At 46.9% G+C, this 17,527-nt stretch overlaps 1 protein-coding gene across 1 annotated transcript in view; it reads left to right on the forward strand.

The window, feature by feature from the left end:
• The window catches only part of chm (CHM Rab escort protein), a 41,965-nt gene that overhangs the window by 14,729 nt on the left and 9,709 nt on the right, over positions 1-17,527 (forward strand). Inside the window, exons 8-13 of the mRNA XM_042309033.1 lie at positions 818-1,040; positions 5,141-5,218; positions 10,698-10,802; positions 11,280-11,343; positions 12,547-12,643; positions 14,633-14,746. Of these exons, the coding sequence (XP_042164967.1) occupies positions 818-1,040; positions 5,141-5,218; positions 10,698-10,802; positions 11,280-11,343; positions 12,547-12,643; positions 14,633-14,746 (681 nt within the window). The remainder of the gene's footprint in view (positions 1-817; positions 1,041-5,140; positions 5,219-10,697; positions 10,803-11,279; positions 11,344-12,546; positions 12,644-14,632; positions 14,747-17,527) is intronic.

Genomic DNA, 17,527 nt, shown 5'->3' on the forward strand with positions numbered 1-17,527 from the left:
GCTCAATGAGTGACATGTCTGGTGATTCCAAGAATTGTGTCGGTATCCTTGCGACGTGGGGCTGTGCATTATTATGCTGAAACATGAGGCGATGGTGGCAGATGAATGGCACAACAACGGGCCTCAGGATCTTGTCAGGGTATCTCTGTGCATTCAAATTGCCATCGATACAATGCAATTGTGTTCGTTGTCCGTAGCTGATGCCTGCCCATACCATAACCCCACCGCCACCATAGGGCACTCTGTTCAAAACGTTGACATCAGCAAACCGCTCGCCCAAACAACGCCATACACGCTGTCTGCCATCTACCCGGTACAGTCGAAACCGGGATGAATCTGTGAAGAGCACACTTCTCCATGGTGCCAGTGGCCATCGGAAGTGAACATTTTCCCGCTGAAGTCGGTTACGTCACCGAACTGCAGTCAGGTCAAGACCCTGGTGAGGACAATGAGCATGCAGATGAGCTTCCCTGGAACAGTTTCTGACAGTTTGTGCAGAAATTATTTGGTTGTGCAAACCCATCAGCTGTCTGGGTGGCTGGTCTCAGACTGTATGGACAACCTCTGGGATCTTTTATTTCAGCTCATGAAACATGGGACTAAGACGTTACATGTTGCGTTTATATTTTTGTTCAGTGTAGAACCTTTTTATTTTATTTCTCTCTGCATTGTCCAGAAGGGCCTGTAAGGAAGCATTTCACTTACGTAACTCTAAACCTGTCGTTTATGAAGCATGTGACAAATAACATTTGGTTTGATGAATTGATCTCTCTCCATCTTAGGCCTCTCCCTCACTCCTACCTTCTCTCCTCTCCAGACTTCTCGGAGCATTCCTTCTGGGACTTCCTGCAGACCAAGAAGCTGACGGAGAACCTGCAGCATTTCATCCTTCACTCCATTGCCATGGTGATCCCGGAGGTGTGCACGGTGGAAGGCCTGAGAGCCACGCAGCACTTCCTGCGTTGTCTGGGGCGCTACGGCAACACGCCTTTCCTGTTCCCCCTCTACGGCCTGGGGGAGATTCCTCAGTGCTTCTGCAGGTCAGTGGTTCCTCATGTCTGGGTTTACCTCACACCACTGGTACATGATGATGAGTCTATCCTACTGTACATAACAAAATGTCCACACGACTATAAAGTCACTGAATTCCAACTATGTGTTTGGATTGGGGGCCAGACCTATTTTGACAGGGTACTAGAGATGGGAGGTGATCTTTGTGATTAGGGGGATGGCGATGAGACCTGGGTTTGTGCTCTGACTTCGAGTCTCTTTGCTCCACTGGGCTCTGGATGGCAGCTTTTAGCACTGCAGGTCTTCAGGGAGCTCTCCTGTGAAACTGTAGCACTTAGAGCCGAGTGAGCTTCAGGATGTGTCCCCCACGGCTGCTGCTCATACTGGGCCATGGCAGCTCACAGCCAGGCAATGGGAGAACAGCTCCCCAAAGGCCGTGGATGCAGCTGGATATAGCCTAGCCTTGAACACTTGTCTCGGGGTTATGCATATGACTGCCTGCCTGCCTGCATTTCCATCCTCTGAATGGGAGATATCCACACCATGGAGGTGTGTTGAGCTGAATGCATGGGTGCCAACATCCCGAGCGGAGCTGCACATACGACAGAGCAGCCTTGACCCTGGAGATGGAAGGTAATGTTCTTTTGCAGCTGCAGTGCTGTCATAGTCAGTGCCATGCATCTGCGACGCAATCAATTTGCATCCGTCTAAATCCACCATGGAGATTGGCTGCACACCTCACGGTACAGAGGCGTTATAACACAGACCGGGTTTTAACCTTAAATGAATCATGTTGGAAATGAGGGCAGTATGTGCTTGAGCTGTGAAATGCATTTATTCCCTGAGAAACTGGTTTTGGTTGAAGCAATTATTGCAGAATTGTTGCTTTATTATAATAAACTTTTTTTGTTCTAGTTATTCATAGACAATTATGAATACCTAGTTGGAGCAACAGAATGGAGCTCGTCTGCTTTTACCTGTCAGAGTACATGTAGAGACATAACTCCAACATGTACGAGATGGAGGTTGGATTCATCTTCTACCTGACTTTTAGAATTTTAATAAAGGTTCCTCTGCTTGAGGCTCAGTCATTTGCATATTTGATTTTCCCACTCCTTCCCCCTAATCTACTCCTCCGACGTTCAGATAAGCAAGGTAAAGAGCCGACACATGATCACACCTGTCTGTCGCCGCACAAATCTGTCTCTCTCCCTCTTAGTGGCAGTGACTCTGTTCATGCATACTGGATTGCCATGTCTTTATTGTTGTTCTACAGGTGGTAACAGTTGGAATTGAGCTGTTACTTTAACCTCTAGTTTAAATATTTTTGGAATAAAAACGTAACGCCTCACCTTGAGCTCAAACCCTGACTCTGTTGGTCTGTAGTCGAGGTCATTTTTGTTCTCAGTGTCTCCTCCCAAACAGTGTAGGTAGCGAAGGTTCCAACGTTTGTGTTTTTGGAACGTTAGAACGGTGAAGAGGTGGATGGAGAGCACAAGAACAAGCAGTAGAAAATGTCTGAAAGTGATGAACAAAAGAAGCGGGTTAGGGAGTCCGAGGTAGAGGGAGAAAAAGTATTTGAGAGCGGTGTGAGTGAGGGGTGGAAGGGAGGCGGGATCATCCATCAATGTGATACCTGCCTTGCAGGTGATGGATGGATAGATGGCCGTGCAAACTCAATAATGCTCACTCTCTCAGGTTATTCACAGATCAGCGAGCAGCACTGCTAATAAAGTGATGAAATGCTTTTGTGTCCTTGCCTGGATTATTCCTCAAGTTTTGACAGGGAAGACTCTTTTTAATTTCTAAATAACCTTTGGCGCTTTGACTGCAGTAGTCCGTCTTCTGCCTCTGTCCCTCGCACCGTTCTATGGCGTGTGACCGCGGGGGTGGGGGGAGTTAGACCTCCATTCATTTACCCTGAAAAAGAATTTGGCCGTGACACGCTTTGATTTGCATGCCGTGTTGCCACGCTCCAATCAGACAGCAGAGTCAGAATGAAACAGATTGAGAGGATGGGGAAATGCATTAATTAGTGCAGATGATTGTCTGTTGAGCATTCAGTCACAGATCACATTTCCTCATCTTTTTTTTTCCACTCATGGAGCAATAAACATGTAATTTATTGGGATCCAACAGGATTTAATTTTGTGCAGAAGGCCTCGCCAGGCGGCATGGTTCTTTGTTTTCTTTTAATTATTGGCCAACCATTAGCCCCCCACTCTGCCTCCCAGCTCCCCAGATTACAGCAGAATCTTCCAGCAATGATTTTGACAGGTAAGTGCTCTGTGTACGCACTGTAATTTTGTTTGTTTAGCGTGTCCTGGACATGGTGAGGATTTATTGTCCACGTCCGTGACTGCCGGTAAAACCCTCTGAAAAGCATCTGAAATCCTCCCAGGACCCTTTTTAAAACCTCCCACCCTTTTCTCCTGCTTGGCCGTGGTGGAAGAATGCATGCATCTACAGAACCCTCTCTTCCACCGGGTCTTCTAAGGGTTGAGTCCGGGCTTAGTTCAGCACTGGAACATCTACAGGAGACCCAAAGTGAGCTTGAAGCACACGGTATTGCTAAGCAGTGCTCCTCAATACACCCACTCTCTCGTACACTTTACAGATTTATCTCTGAACTGTAAAGGAACCCGAATGTATCATTTTTCAAGCATTTCTCCATCGGAGGAGGAGGTATGCAGAGGTATGCAGAGCACTTGCTGGCCCTGGTCAATGTCATGACTATGAGATGAGAAGTCTAGCGAACACTGCAGCGATTCAAGACCTAGAGGTGGACACGTCCAGTGTAAGCTTGTAAATGCGTTCTCTGCCATCGTCTAAGGTATGGGATTGAGTTGTCAAGAAAATGAGAACTGCCAGCCTTCTTCTACGGCTGTTCTATTTATTTCTGCCTTGCTTGAGATACTGCCGCTAGAGCCTCGAGCTTATTTCTGCTCTTGTTACATTACCTTTTAATTACAGAAATAACTAGTTGGAGGCAGTTGTTTTGTATGAGAGGGGAGAGGAGGGTTGTCGAAGATTTATTTTGGATGTGACCTTCTCCACACTAGCTACAGCTGTAATCAGTGGAATTAATAGCGTAATCAAATTATACACAAACTCATAAATCATCGCCGAGCGCACTGTCACGGAGTTCGGCTATTAATGGCCCCTATTGTTTTGCCACCGTATTAAAAAATCACGTCCCCTGATTCCCGCCTTGATAGGAACTGAAATGCCATTTAGAGGCTATAAAGACCGGGGGCTCAGAGGGGTCCCAGATTTTCACAACTGTTAATTTAGCAGCGATGCAGAGTGATGTCGCAGATGCCAAAGGGGGCGAGTCAGGGCCGGCCGCGCTTCAACGGCGCCTTTTCAGCCGGGGGATGGCATCATTGGGACAGACAGCGGCCAGTTAATTAGAGTAATATCATCTTAAACGTCTGTCAGTTAGGGTTAATGACATCAAAAGGGGTTCCCTGGCGTCTGAATGGGGTTCTGTAGAGGCCATGCGATGGGCCTGGATGATTGCCTGTGAGTTTTATTCTCTTGATGTTTTATTAAGATGCCATGTCTGGTAATTCATCTATGGGGCAGGTACAAACCTTTTTTTAGGAGCAACGGTGGTGGTTGTCTGTGAGGTAGGCGTGTCTTGGTCCCTCCTCTCCATTCCTCCCTCTGTTTTCTCTCGACCTGCTCTCCCCGGTCCGTCACAGCTGGCAGAGCTCCCTTAAACCCCAGCCATCTCTCTCCGTTATTCCCACTGTGTTGAAAGAGCCCGTGCCAGGCTCATAGACCTGTGCTGTCTGTATGCAGCTGCGTCTCTGTGGGTGGGAGCTCACATTAACCTGGCCAAAGCGCACAGTCTGCACTGTTCGCCACTGTTTTACTTCAAAGTAATTCAACCCAAGTACACTTGATTTTTGCAAAGTTTTGCCAAAGCAAGGGTCATCCACAGTTTTTATATGTAATTGTCACCATCATTAAGTTGTTTGAGGTGATTTGAAAAAAGGGACATTTATTTGTCAAATACACATTTTGGAGTATTTTATAATGCATGGCAGTGAATATCCTATATGTTTATTCACTCACTGGCCACTGTCTTAAAGGACTTTTCTCTTTTGTGTATTCTTCTCAGGATGTGTGCTGTCTTTGGAGGAATCTATTGTCTTCGCCACTCAGTTCAGTGTCTGGTTCTGGACAAGGAGTCCGGCAAGTGAGTATTCCATCGCCAATTCACCACAACACACACACCAGTCCTCTCCCCTCCCCTCCCCCTCCACAATAAAGAAGTGTGAGAACAAAAAAAAAGTGAGAACAAAGCAGTAAAAGAGAGATGGATTTGTGTTCAGGGCTGAGATAACAAAAAAGCTGCCCTGTTCTCGTCAAGCCCCTTTGTTCCAGCCCTCCAATCAGGGAGCAACCTCGATTAGAAGTAATTTGTGTATGTGGTCCTCCAAAACAAGGAAAGAAGACGGGGTCCGGAATATAGATACGAAATTAATTCTCTGGGAGACGGGAGAACCAAACCCCCCACCCCCACCTGAAGCAGCCAAGCTCGGAAGACAAATCACAGGCCCTGCCACTTGGGCTGGCGATGAGTGATGCTAGTTTTTCCTCGTGGCCTTACCTCCACTAATTGATTTTCATCTGAAGACAAAAAAGCCCTCTGTTACTGCCTCTTAAAAAATGAGAGTTCATCTCCAGTCTCCCTTGATTAATCTGCGCTGATAATGTGCGTCAGGCCCTACTAGAAAGCCCTTTTAATGAGTTTCAAAGGTAGATTGTTGTCATAAACTAGGTTAGATTAGTTTTTTTTTTTTTTGGAAGGCTCGATATTGAGATTCTTTCATCTTGGTGGTGGGTGACCCTGGGGGCCAGGAATCTTGTGGTGGAGCAGTGTCGTGAGGAGTAATACTGCATGTGCTCTCGCTTTAATACTCGGCCCAAAGACTGAAACTCCCAGCCCCTGTCTCTACAGCCGGTCTCTGATGTTGGCCATTGGGGAAATACTGCCTTCTGGGACCTCAGACTGGAAAGTGCAGTTCCTTTGATAATGTGTTCCTCTTTGTGCAAAATGCTAATGGTACTCAAGTCTTTGGTTACGGCTTTCTTTTTCATTTGACGTATCCACGTGCAGCCGGTTGGGATTTCCTAGAGTGCTCGTGGTTCATGGTTTTTATCTACTTACTACCCAGCGCCCTGCGACGCCTAATGCACGCCACACACTGACTGGTCCCCTCTAGTCAAAGCGCAATTTTTAACACATTGATACGTGCAAAGTCAATGGCAAGCGCTAAGGCACAGACCCGAGTCAGAACCAGCCCCAGTCTCTCCTAGTTTTCTGTGTGAACGGCGTTTCAGGTTGGAGCTGATCCAATGCCATGTCAGTCAGCGCTAGAGAGAAGTCCATAAACGAGCGGTGAGGCGTGGCCGAGAGGGCCCGCGCCGTTCTCCACGTGCGCCGCACAGGTGTCCACTCTGCTCCTTGTTCCAAGGCAAGCCTAATACATCATCAGTGGGGGAAAAAGTTTTGCGAAGGTGGAAAAAACTGGCAAGGTGTCTGCCAGGCTGAACAATGATTTTAATTTCCCCGGCGTCATAAATTACCTCCTTATGTCTCCTCTTATTACATACATAAAGCTGAAAAGGGTAGAGGGAGATTAATAATGCAGCACCAGCAGTGGATGATGTGACCTAACATCCCAGCTGCCACTCGTCTGTCCTGTCCTGGACCTGCTCCTCCACACTACTACAGCAGACACCTGCACCGTCTGCCTGTCCTGTCTGCCTGTCTGTCCTGTCTGTCCTGTCTGTCTGCCTGTCTGCCTATATCTCCTGACTCCACTGACCAGCCGCTTCACTCCTGTCACTATCCATCCCTTAGTCTTAATGGGCTTTGATCCTAGTCACTTCCAACAGAGGAGAACTTGCCTGTGACAGTCATGTCCGGTAAGTCATGCGGAGGGGGGTTAGTTTGTTTCACTTGGCCGAAGTAAAGAGTTCCTTCCAGTTGAGATGTTTATCAAAGTCGTAACTGTTCATGGCTGTGTATAAGGCTGTGACCGTGATTGCTATGTGTGTGACTTGTGTGCTTTATGAACACTGTTTATGAACTACAGTTCTGATCAATAAAGCCTGCCTTGGCCTTGTGGGTAGGGGGACGGTAATCATACTATTAGATGTTAGTTCCAAGCTGGACCTTTTTTTATGTCTCGGCTCAGGTTATGCCTCCAGGTGTGCGGATAACAGGGGATATACATTTACTGTTGAAGCACATTTACTTGATCATCCTATTTAAGATCGAAAATATTAGTTATGTTTATTTAGATATATTGCACTCGTGAAAGGTACTTTCCAGGATGCGTTTTGTTTTTGCTTCAAAAAACCGTGGGTGTTCTCTCAGGGATGTGAAGGTTGTGGCCTGTATCCTGTCTCCTATATCCCATATCCCACTCCATTGGTTTAGGATTGATTTGAACTGCCAGCTCCCACTGCCAAGCCCCCTCCTAGTAAATAAATCTTCATTTACATAAACAGTCCATCCTGCAGTCAATCTTTCCTAGGTGAGGATTATTTGGAGGGGTGCGGTTTGGAGGGGGGTGGGAGCGAGCGTTTTGGAGTGCCGCTTGCCTTCTCCTTTATTGTGTTGTGAAAGTCCATTTCAAGGATGTCACCCCAAGCCCATTAGTTTGGATAATGAGCCCTATAAAGCACATTTATAACTCTTGACATAACAAGCAGACAGATTCCCCACCGTTCCCCCTCTGTCGGAGAGGAGCAACGCAGGAAGGTCACACTGCTGCTGCCCAGGACTGGGGGCTCAGAGGCTCGCCTCCCCTCATCCTGCCTCTCCTAGCCTCACCTCGCTCGCACTGGCTAACTCACAGATTGCACCAATCTGGCCAATGTTTTGGGTTCTGTTTTGTGCTTGCATTGTTTGGACAAAAAAAAGAGAACGTATTCAACTCTGGCTTTTCATACAAAGATTAATGAATCAGCCCAGGCCATTTGTATTTGTTTCAACGGTGGTGCATTGAGAAGCTGCCAAAACAATCCTTCTCTTTTGTGCTGGACTATAGGCTGTAATGTTCTGAGGCACAGATGCCAACTGTTTTCCCTTTCTTGACAAAGGTCATTAATTAATACCATCTCATGAAGCATACAGCTCAGGTCGGTAAAGGTATTTGGTATAACAATGGAGTGTTTATTTTTGTGTTGGCCATTCTTTTTTTCCGGACTAAAGGTCCCGACGCATGTGTTTATTTGTTTATTCTCTACTTTACGCACACGTCTCTGCTCTACTGGGGCGGCAGGTAGCCTAGTGGTTAAAGCACTGGGCCAGTAAACGAAAGGTTGCTGGATCAAATCCCCGAGCTGACAAGGTTAACATAATCTGTCGTTTTGCCCCTGAACAAGGCAGTTACCCCACTGTTCCCTGTAAATAAGAATCTGTTCTTTAACTGACTTGGGTAGTTAAATAAAGGTTCAATTTAAATTGAAATCAAAAATACTCGTGGAGAACAGGCTACTCTGGGGAATGGTTCTCAATTAATAATAAATAATGAAGTTCGATCAAAGCTGAATCAATGTCTGCAAGATCACACAATGAGAGAATATAACGTTACTGTAATAAAAAAACACCACTACATTTTTTTCTTTCATGTGGCCAAAACTCAACAGCGCGCACCACTAGGCAAAATACACAGGGAGGCTATGTTAGTTTGTTCAAGGTGAAATTCCACCATTTTTCAAACAGCATCACCCCAACATCAGCATATGTGAATATGGCTTTTCTATGTTTTGTAGTAAAAAAAATATATAGAGGAAAACAAGTGTTTCCAATGACATCAACCAATTAGCGTGCAATTTTAATTAGTTAAAATCGTGACGCACATTGATGACATCATTAGTGTTTATCCCCCCCCACAAAACATAGAAACGTGTCATTTTCACATATGTTGATGCTGGAGGTGATGAATATGAAGTAGACATTTAGAGAAATGTCCCTTTAACACAATATGCTAAAACGTGCTCACCGTACATCATTCAAAACAACACTGTACGCTACTTCACTGTATAACTCTAAATGCATATCCCCATGAAACCGATTTGAGATCAAATGGATGGTATGTAGATTCTGCATGGCTGTTTCACTGGTAAAACTTAGAAGAATTATCATTCATGATTGACTGTGAGAAGTGAAGGGAAGGAGACCAAAGAAATGTGTCCGTAATGTATAGGTAAAGAAACGCATGCACAGAACCTGATCCGAACATGCGCAGAAGCTTTGGGACCTTTCTAATCCGGGGGGTCAGGGACAAGTCGTATCCGACACCACTCAATAAATGCAAATCAAGACCGCATCTGCAGACTTAGGCAACATATTTCTGGCATACTCCTGAGGACCTGTAATACGCCCACGCCATTCTGTTCACGGGTTGACTCATAAGCCACAGTCCCCGCTGTTAAATCCGTGGGGCGGGTTTAGGGTCATGAAATATTGTGTGGATGAAGGGCGGCTGGTAGGTGGTGGGCGGCTGGTAGGTGGTGGGCGGCTGGTAGGTGGTGGGCGGCTGGTAGGTGGTGGGCGGCTGGTAGGTGGTGGGCGGCTGGTAGGTGGTGGGCGGCTGGTAGGTGGTGGGCGGCTGGTAGGTGGTGGGCGGCTGGTAGGTGGTGGGCGGGTTGAATAAAGAGAAAACGATGCATTAAAAAAAATCCAGAAATGTATAGTTTTAATGCCATTCATATCTGTAGGCTACATTTGAGTTTTTTTCTTTCATTATTTTTTATCTGGCATTCGTGTGTAAGCCTAAGCTTTAGGGCCTAACTGTATGAGTGCCAAATACACGCCAATCACCAAATGCTTTTGGGACTTTTGGGCAGAAAAAGTTAGTCGTCCCACTGAGGCAAATAAGACAAATTGGGAACTGTACATTTTCTCTATTTGCGGGTTAGAATCGGGTGCAGGCCTCCGATTTTCACTGGCATACAACTGAGTGTACAAAACATTAGGAACGCCTTCCTAATATTGAGTTGGGCCCTCAGAACAGCCTCAATTTGTCGGGGCATGGACTCTACAAGGTGTCGAAAGCGTTTCACTGGGAACCATGTTGACTCCAATGCTTCCCGCAGTTGTCTAGATGGCTGGATGTCCTTTGGGTGGTGGACCACGCTTGATACACACGGGAAACTGTTGAGCATGAAAAACCCAGCATCGTTGCAGTTCTTGACACACTCAAACCGGTGCGCCTGGTACTTGTTACCCCGTTCAAAGGCACTTCAATCTTTTGTCTCACCCGCTGAATGGCACACATACACAATCCATGTCTCAATTGTCTCAAGACTTAAAAATCCTTCTTTAACCCGTCTCCTCCCCTTCATCTACACTGATTGAAGTGGATTTAACAAGTGACATCAATAAGGGATCACAGCTTTCAACTAGATTCACCTTGTCATTCCATGTGATGGAAAGGGTTTGTACACTCCGTGTTTAGTCGGGCAGTTGCAGATGGGTTATTAGCAGGTGCGGGTGACATACTTAATATAAAATAATTTAAAGTTAATTCATTTTAAATAATTATAAGTAAAACTATTTCACTCATATTGTAATTAATTTTTGGTCATATTTCATAAAAATCTGGAAACACTTGGACAGTTACTTTTTAATGTTTTTTTCCTTCCCCTTGTTCAAGGTGCAAAGCTGTGATTGACACTCATGGTCAGAGAATTAGCTGCAGTCACTTTGTGGTGGAGGATGGCTACATCGGGGCAGACCAGAGGAAGAACACGGATTCCAGGTGAGAGTGGCTCCCAATACTCCTCCTCAGCACCTTCTCTACCTAGCCATTGATACTGGTCTCACCTACAGTTTCAGGCAGCACATTAATTTAGTGCTTTGCTCTGCTCTGCTTTGCTTTGCTCTGCTTTGCTCTGCTCTGCTCGCCACACCGCTGCCTGCCTCCGTCAATGGAGACCTTGACATTTACACCACTGACCCCAATTAAAGCATGACTAATGCTCTTAAAGACAGCAGCGCAGAATGACTGGGCTGGGCCCGGCCAGAACCAACCCAGCCACTGTTCTGTTGTAGCATGGCCCAGACTGGACTGTCTCACAGCCAAAATCTACTGCAAAAACCCCCCCAAAAAACAAGAAAGGAAAACAGTGCTGTAATAATCTAATAATATTGGTGCTGCTGTTTTTTTTTTTTCTCTCTTACTGTTGTGCCTCCCCTGCCCCTTCCTCGCTTTCAACCATCCTCTCTCTTTTCACAGGCAGATATCCAGAGCGGTCCTCATCACAGACCGGTCAATTCTGCCATCCGATTCTGAACAGCAGGTTGTTCTGTTCTCCATATGGCTCGTCCCCTATCCTGTGTCCCACACAAAGAGATGTTTTGACATATTCAAAGGGACCCCCCCCTTTACAAGCACAAAATACATTTAAATGCTATTCAGATATCCAGTGTGGCTTAGCGGTATTCCTGCCGAGCCTGCACTTTCTTGCTACTCCTGTTGTTTTGCATTACATTATATTTTATGCTCTATCACATTTGTATAGATTCTTGGTCCGCGTTCAAGTTCTCAGCGCAGAAACAGCAAAACATCAAAGCTAATTTGGGAGATCACTACAATAGTTCTGACGTGCGGCTGTCTACCGTTTTAAGATCTCCAAATAAATTGCGGAAAAAGTAACCAGTTCAATGAAAGCCCCCCTAATGCTGTTTGTTGTGACTGGTTTGGAATTTGATAAAATAATCCTACCGGCTGGAGAATAGGAATTGACATGCTAGCATTAGGTACGCTAATTTGAGTGCCAGTCTTCGATATGGATATGAAAAACATGGAATAATGGCATAGAACACGTTGAATGAAATCTGATCAATCCAATTCCCCTAATGTGTCTGCATAAAGAGAATATATCCATAGAATTTTCATCCCTTCTTTCATGGCACAAGTTTTTTCTTTTTTTCCCCCGGCTGAAATCCAGCTTTGAATATCACTCACAAAGGACACAGGGAAAACCGTGTGTAATTTCTGCTCATTAGGTAGTGGGGAGAATATGAAATTAATTTCTGTGTCTTGACACAGTGTGGAAATGGAATATTACATGACTGTGTGACAAAACGTAATTAAATATGGTCTCTTTTGTAATTAGCTGTTGGATGGTCCTGTGGAATGACAGTGTGGACCGAGGCAGATACAAGGGGGAGATTGGCCCTGGCTGTCTCTGTCCCCTGCTTTTCCCCTCATGGGAGAAACTGACTTTCCTTCCTTAAATTTGTCCACTTGATTAAAAAGGAGTGATTTCACTTCTGCTCCAGCCAGAAAGGACATTATAATAACATCCAGGGGATTCATATAAAAGGATTACAGGGATCCCATTACTTAGAACTGCAGTTTGGTAATAGGCTTTAGGATTGTCTTGCACACTTCATTAGGGCTGTGTGTGTGAGTGCCTTATGGAAGCACTGCACTTTGTGTGGTTCAACTCTCTGTCGGTCTGTCTAACGTACCTGTCTTGTCTCTATATGCACTGTAGATCTCCCTGGTCACTGTGCCTCCCGTGGAGCCTGGTGGTCCCCTGGTCCGTATCATAGAGCTCTGCTCTTCCACCATGACCTGCATGCTAGACACCTGTGAGTCCAGCTGCACCCCTGCCACTCACCCCTCTCACCCACCCACTGCCCGGGACAGGGTATAAGGGGGGGGTCGTATTAGGCAGGGCCATCTACATAGAGGGCTGTTGTTTTAGAAAGGTAATTCCACGATGCTTAGAGGAGGCAGTTCTGGCGGACTAGCTGACATCAGGGTTGTAAGGCAGACTAGCATTAATAGAGGAAATGAGACTGAAAACCAAGATTGAGAGAAGTGGGGTGAGTGAATGATAGCGTCTCTGAACATTCCATCTCCTGTGTGTGTACAGAGCTTTGGGTCAAACTGCTGCTGCTTTACCGGGTCACTGAATCAGTCGTTCAGACAGCTGGAAATATGACCCGGTTTTCCCTTTAAATTGTGGCTCCAGTATCAACGACGACGATGATGATGATGATTCCATCGTTAACCGTAGTGTTATTTATGAGTGTTATTGTTTTTAGCAATCCCTGTATTATTTCCCAGTCAGTCATCATACTTAGATAGATGAGCAATGGTGACAGCTGCCCAGTGACCATCTCCATAGGGGAGCTGGGGTGGGCGAGAGGGGAGTAATCAGCAGAAGTCCACTCCCTCACTCTAGGAATAGAGTCTGGAATGATGGAATTGTGAAGTGGAGCCATTGCTCCTACTGTGTGTGTGTGTGTGAGAGAGAGAGGATGGAGATGGATAGCTGTAGCATCCCTTAAGTAATGTAGTTCTACCTGAGTGGATCAGTTGCAATCATAAGATGATGATGAGCTTGACAGGCCTGCGACACACACACACACACACACACACACACACACACACACACACACACACACACATAAGGTAAACCATTCATCTGCATTGAATGATACTTGCAGAGTTTACAGTCTACAGAATACCTATTTATACTGGTGAATATATACCAGGCCAATCTGATCCGAGTGTCTTCCTCAAGGGCAACTTGGCTTCCTGGGATTTGAACTAGCAACCCAATGGGAACAATGGTGTTTTGTCATTTTCAAATGGAAATTTGACCATGAAATTAGCTGTCTTAACAGTAAAGTCTTCTCTCCCTGGCTACTTTAAAACTTAAAGGCCTGAAGACAGCAGATATGCATCCTGATTCTCCATCTGCTAGCTTAGTTTCCCACAGAATGAGCATCAAGTGTCTCAGTGGACAGCCCTGCTGTACAACAGTGTAATCCTCCCAACTCTCCTGGTCTTTTTTGTTTGGGCCCTGAGCTGACAGAGTGGAGGGCCTCCAGAGTCCCAGTGTGAGTAGAGTGTCACATACGTCCTCTGAGCAGCATCTCCATGGACCCTCTGGCCAATGACGCACCTCTCATCCCACTGGGGAGGCCTGTATCCTCCATCCACCCTCTACACACCCCCCCTCCAGCCAGCACGGCACAGTCAGGAGCTATCTTGTTCCCATTGCTGTAGTTGCTCCTTTTAAACCCCCCACCCCCCAAAAAAACTTGTCAACCTGCGAGAAAGAACAAAAAGGAGAGGAGATGGAGCCCTACAGTTGTCTTGAGCTCTTGGGATTGCCCAGGATCCTACTCTCTGGATCCCAGCGCTGCCACCGTTAACATGGTGTTCACAATACCGCCCTGCAGGAGCGGGGCTGAACGCTTTGAAGATGAAACCACCTCTTCCCCCCTCTGAGGTCCAAACTCCATGCATCCAAAGCCCAGCTCCCTCCAACCCCATCCTCTCTGGGCACTTTTCATGGAACAGTCCCAGCCATGCTGCGGAGGAGACACTGACATGGCCTAGCTGTGCAGTGTGTTAAGGAATAGGTTGTTCGGGAACTGACTGTGGAGAGTAATTAGACAATGTTCCATCTCTTTAGGGAAGGTCCCGCTCACATGCTACAGGATAGACGGGCTGATGTGAACTTGGAGGACAACATCTGCTAGATGACGCAACAATGATATTCTGCTTGGCTAATTGACACCGGGTGTGTGTATGTGTGTTCTTCGTCTACCTCCCTCACACAGATCTGGTGCACCTGACATGTTCCTCTGCCTCTGGCTCCGCCCAAGAAGACCTAGCTCCTGTGGTGTCCAGGCTCTTCCACACACCAGCTAGTCCTGGAGAGGAACCTGCAGAAGGTATAGTAGGAAACGCTCACCTGACCCCCCCCTTATTTTTTTTATACCCTCAAATATCCATCTAACCTCTCCCCTCTCCTGGCTTGATTTTTACATAACACCACCTTCACACATCACTGTCACTACTTGATTCAAAATAATGTGCTCAGATGTTCTAAGTACCTCGTGATAGCCATTCCTAAAGAAGAAAGATCAGGCTAGTTTGTAGTTGGGTGAGAATGCGCTGACATTTGTCGGGGTTTGCTTGGAGACGTCATCAGTAATACAGATGATTGATATTGATGGCTGCGTGCCAAACTGGCGTTAGGCCGTTGTCCCATTGATTCCCATTACCTTCTGTCAGGCTCGGCTTGGTTCCTTGATGGCGAATTAGCACACGACCTCGGACGGAACCTCCTTTTATTACGCCGAATTATAGATATACTGCTTCAACATGTTCCTCTAGAGATGTTTCCCTGGACCTACTTTATGTCCTTAGGGTTCTCACTTGTCATGGAGCTGTGTTGTTTTTGTCAACATTTTCTTTCATTTAACACACAGAACATGAGTATGGATCTTTTTGAGCATGGATTAAATGAGGTATATCAGTTGATCATCTTGGCCTCCTTGGGTGCTTCCTTTTTGTGAGTAGCCGACCTTTTGAAGCTCGACAGATCATTTTTTTCCCTCTCACACACCGGTCACCATTCATTCTAGCCTGAGCGCAAACCCTCATGCTGGCTTTCTACCTACAGAACAGAATTGGGCACAGTATTTACTTAGCACGGAGTGGAGTGGAAATGTAATGTTTAATTAGCTCCAGCATCCCATTTGGCCTGGACTCATAACTTATGAATCTGTCTCCCTCATGAGGAACAAATTTGCCTCGAGAAGCAATAACTTTTGCCATTTTGGATTTGAAACCATTTATTGCTACTTAATGCAGATAAATCTAATATGTTGGAGTAGTCAGTTGTGTTTTTACCGAGGTGGGATCGGTTTTGTCCGTGGTAGGTTATGGCTTTTCTCAAACCTCGTTGAGGTCAGTTAAAATAGCAGCTCCATTCTGTCCGAAACCAACACAGAGATCCACAATCGCCTCTTGAAGCCATTTGTTGTTTTATTGCTGTTTCTCTACGGCTGGGAGGCAAGGTCATCACGAAAGTGACAGGCGTGATTGAGATCCCTCTCCTTTTCTCCTCTCTTTCTGACATCCTCATTCCCTTTTCACCACCACATCTATTTTCTGACTCATCATCTCTCTCTCTTTCTGCTCCCCCTTTAAAAAAAAAACTCTCTCTCCCTTTCACCCCGTCTCTCTCTGTTCCTTCATTTTGCTTTCTCCCTGCCTGTGTGTACACGAGTCTCTCAGGTGGTAGGCCAGCGCCGTGCAGTGCAGTGTGGGGCTGTGCTCTGTGACGCCACCCTTTTTATCACAGGAATGAGGTAGTAGTATTTTAATTAAAATGTCAGAACAAATACTGTGAGAGTTATTGAGGATGAATCACTAGATAAGGGGAGCAGTGGGCCAGAACAGGTCAAAGAGACAAAGTCACCTGGCTGGCGGCTCCTCATTCATCCACTGGGTAGGAGGTGTGGTGCTGGGGGGGGAATTGGAGAGGGACATGGAGCGGAGGGGTGCACAGCAGAGGCTCTGGGGGTGGAGGTTGCAGAAGGTTAGGGGTAGGGCTGGAGCAGTCGGGGGCAGGTGCACATCTATGAGCAGGATGAGGACAGGTTGGATTGGGCTATCCTACTCTAGATGATCCCACTGGCTCCTACTCTAGATGATCCCACTGGCTCCTACTCTAGATGATCCCACTGGCTCCTACTCTAGATGATCCCACTGGCTCCTACTCTAGATTATCCCACTGGCTCCTCCTCTAGATTATCCCACTGGCTCCTCCTCTAGAGGATCCCACTGGCTCCTCCTCTAGAGGATCCCACTGGCTCCTCCTCTAGAGGATCCCACTGGCTCCTCCTCTAGAGGATCCCACTGGCTCCTCCTCTAGAGGATCCCACTGGCTCCCTCTAGATGATCCCACTGGCTCCTACTCTAGATGATCCCACTGGCTCCTACTCTAGATGATCCCACTGGCTCCTACTCTAGATTATCCCACTGGCTCCTCCTCTAGAGGATCCCACTGGCTCCTACTCTAGATGATCCCACTGGCTCCTACTCTAGATGATCCCACTGGCTCCTACTCTAGATGATCCCACTGGCTCCTACTCTAGATGATCCCACTGGCTCCTACTCTAGATGATCCCACTGGCTCCTACTCTAGAGGATCCCACTGGCTCCTATTCTAGAGGATCCCACTGGCTCATATTCTAGAGGATCCCACTGGCTCCTATTCTAGAGGATCCCACTGGCTCCTATTCTAGAGGATCCCACTGGCTCCTCCCACTGGCCTCTAGAGGATCCCACTGGCTCCTCCTCTAGAGGATCCCACTGGCTCCTCCTCTAGAGGATCCCACTGGCTCCTCCTCTAGAGGATCCCACTGGCTCCTCCTCTAGAGGATCCCACTGGCTCCTCCTCTAGAGGATCCCACTGGCTCCTCCTCTAGAGGATCCCACTGGCTCCTCCTCTAGAGGATCCCACTGGCTCCTCCTCTAGAGGATCCCACTGGCTCCTCCTCTAGAGGATCCCACTGGCTCCTCCTCTAGAGGATCCCACTGGCTCCTACTCTAGAGGATCCCACTGGCTCCTACTCTAGAGGATCCCACTGGCTCCTCCTCTAGAGGATCCCACTGGCTCCTCCTCTAGAGGATCCCACTGGCTCCTCCTCTAGAGGATCCCA

Source organism: Oncorhynchus tshawytscha, linkage group LG30 (assembly GCF_018296145.1).
Source record: "Oncorhynchus tshawytscha isolate Ot180627B linkage group LG30, Otsh_v2.0, whole genome shotgun sequence".
Classification (NCBI taxonomy): Eukaryota; Metazoa; Chordata; class Actinopteri; order Salmoniformes; family Salmonidae; genus Oncorhynchus; species Oncorhynchus tshawytscha.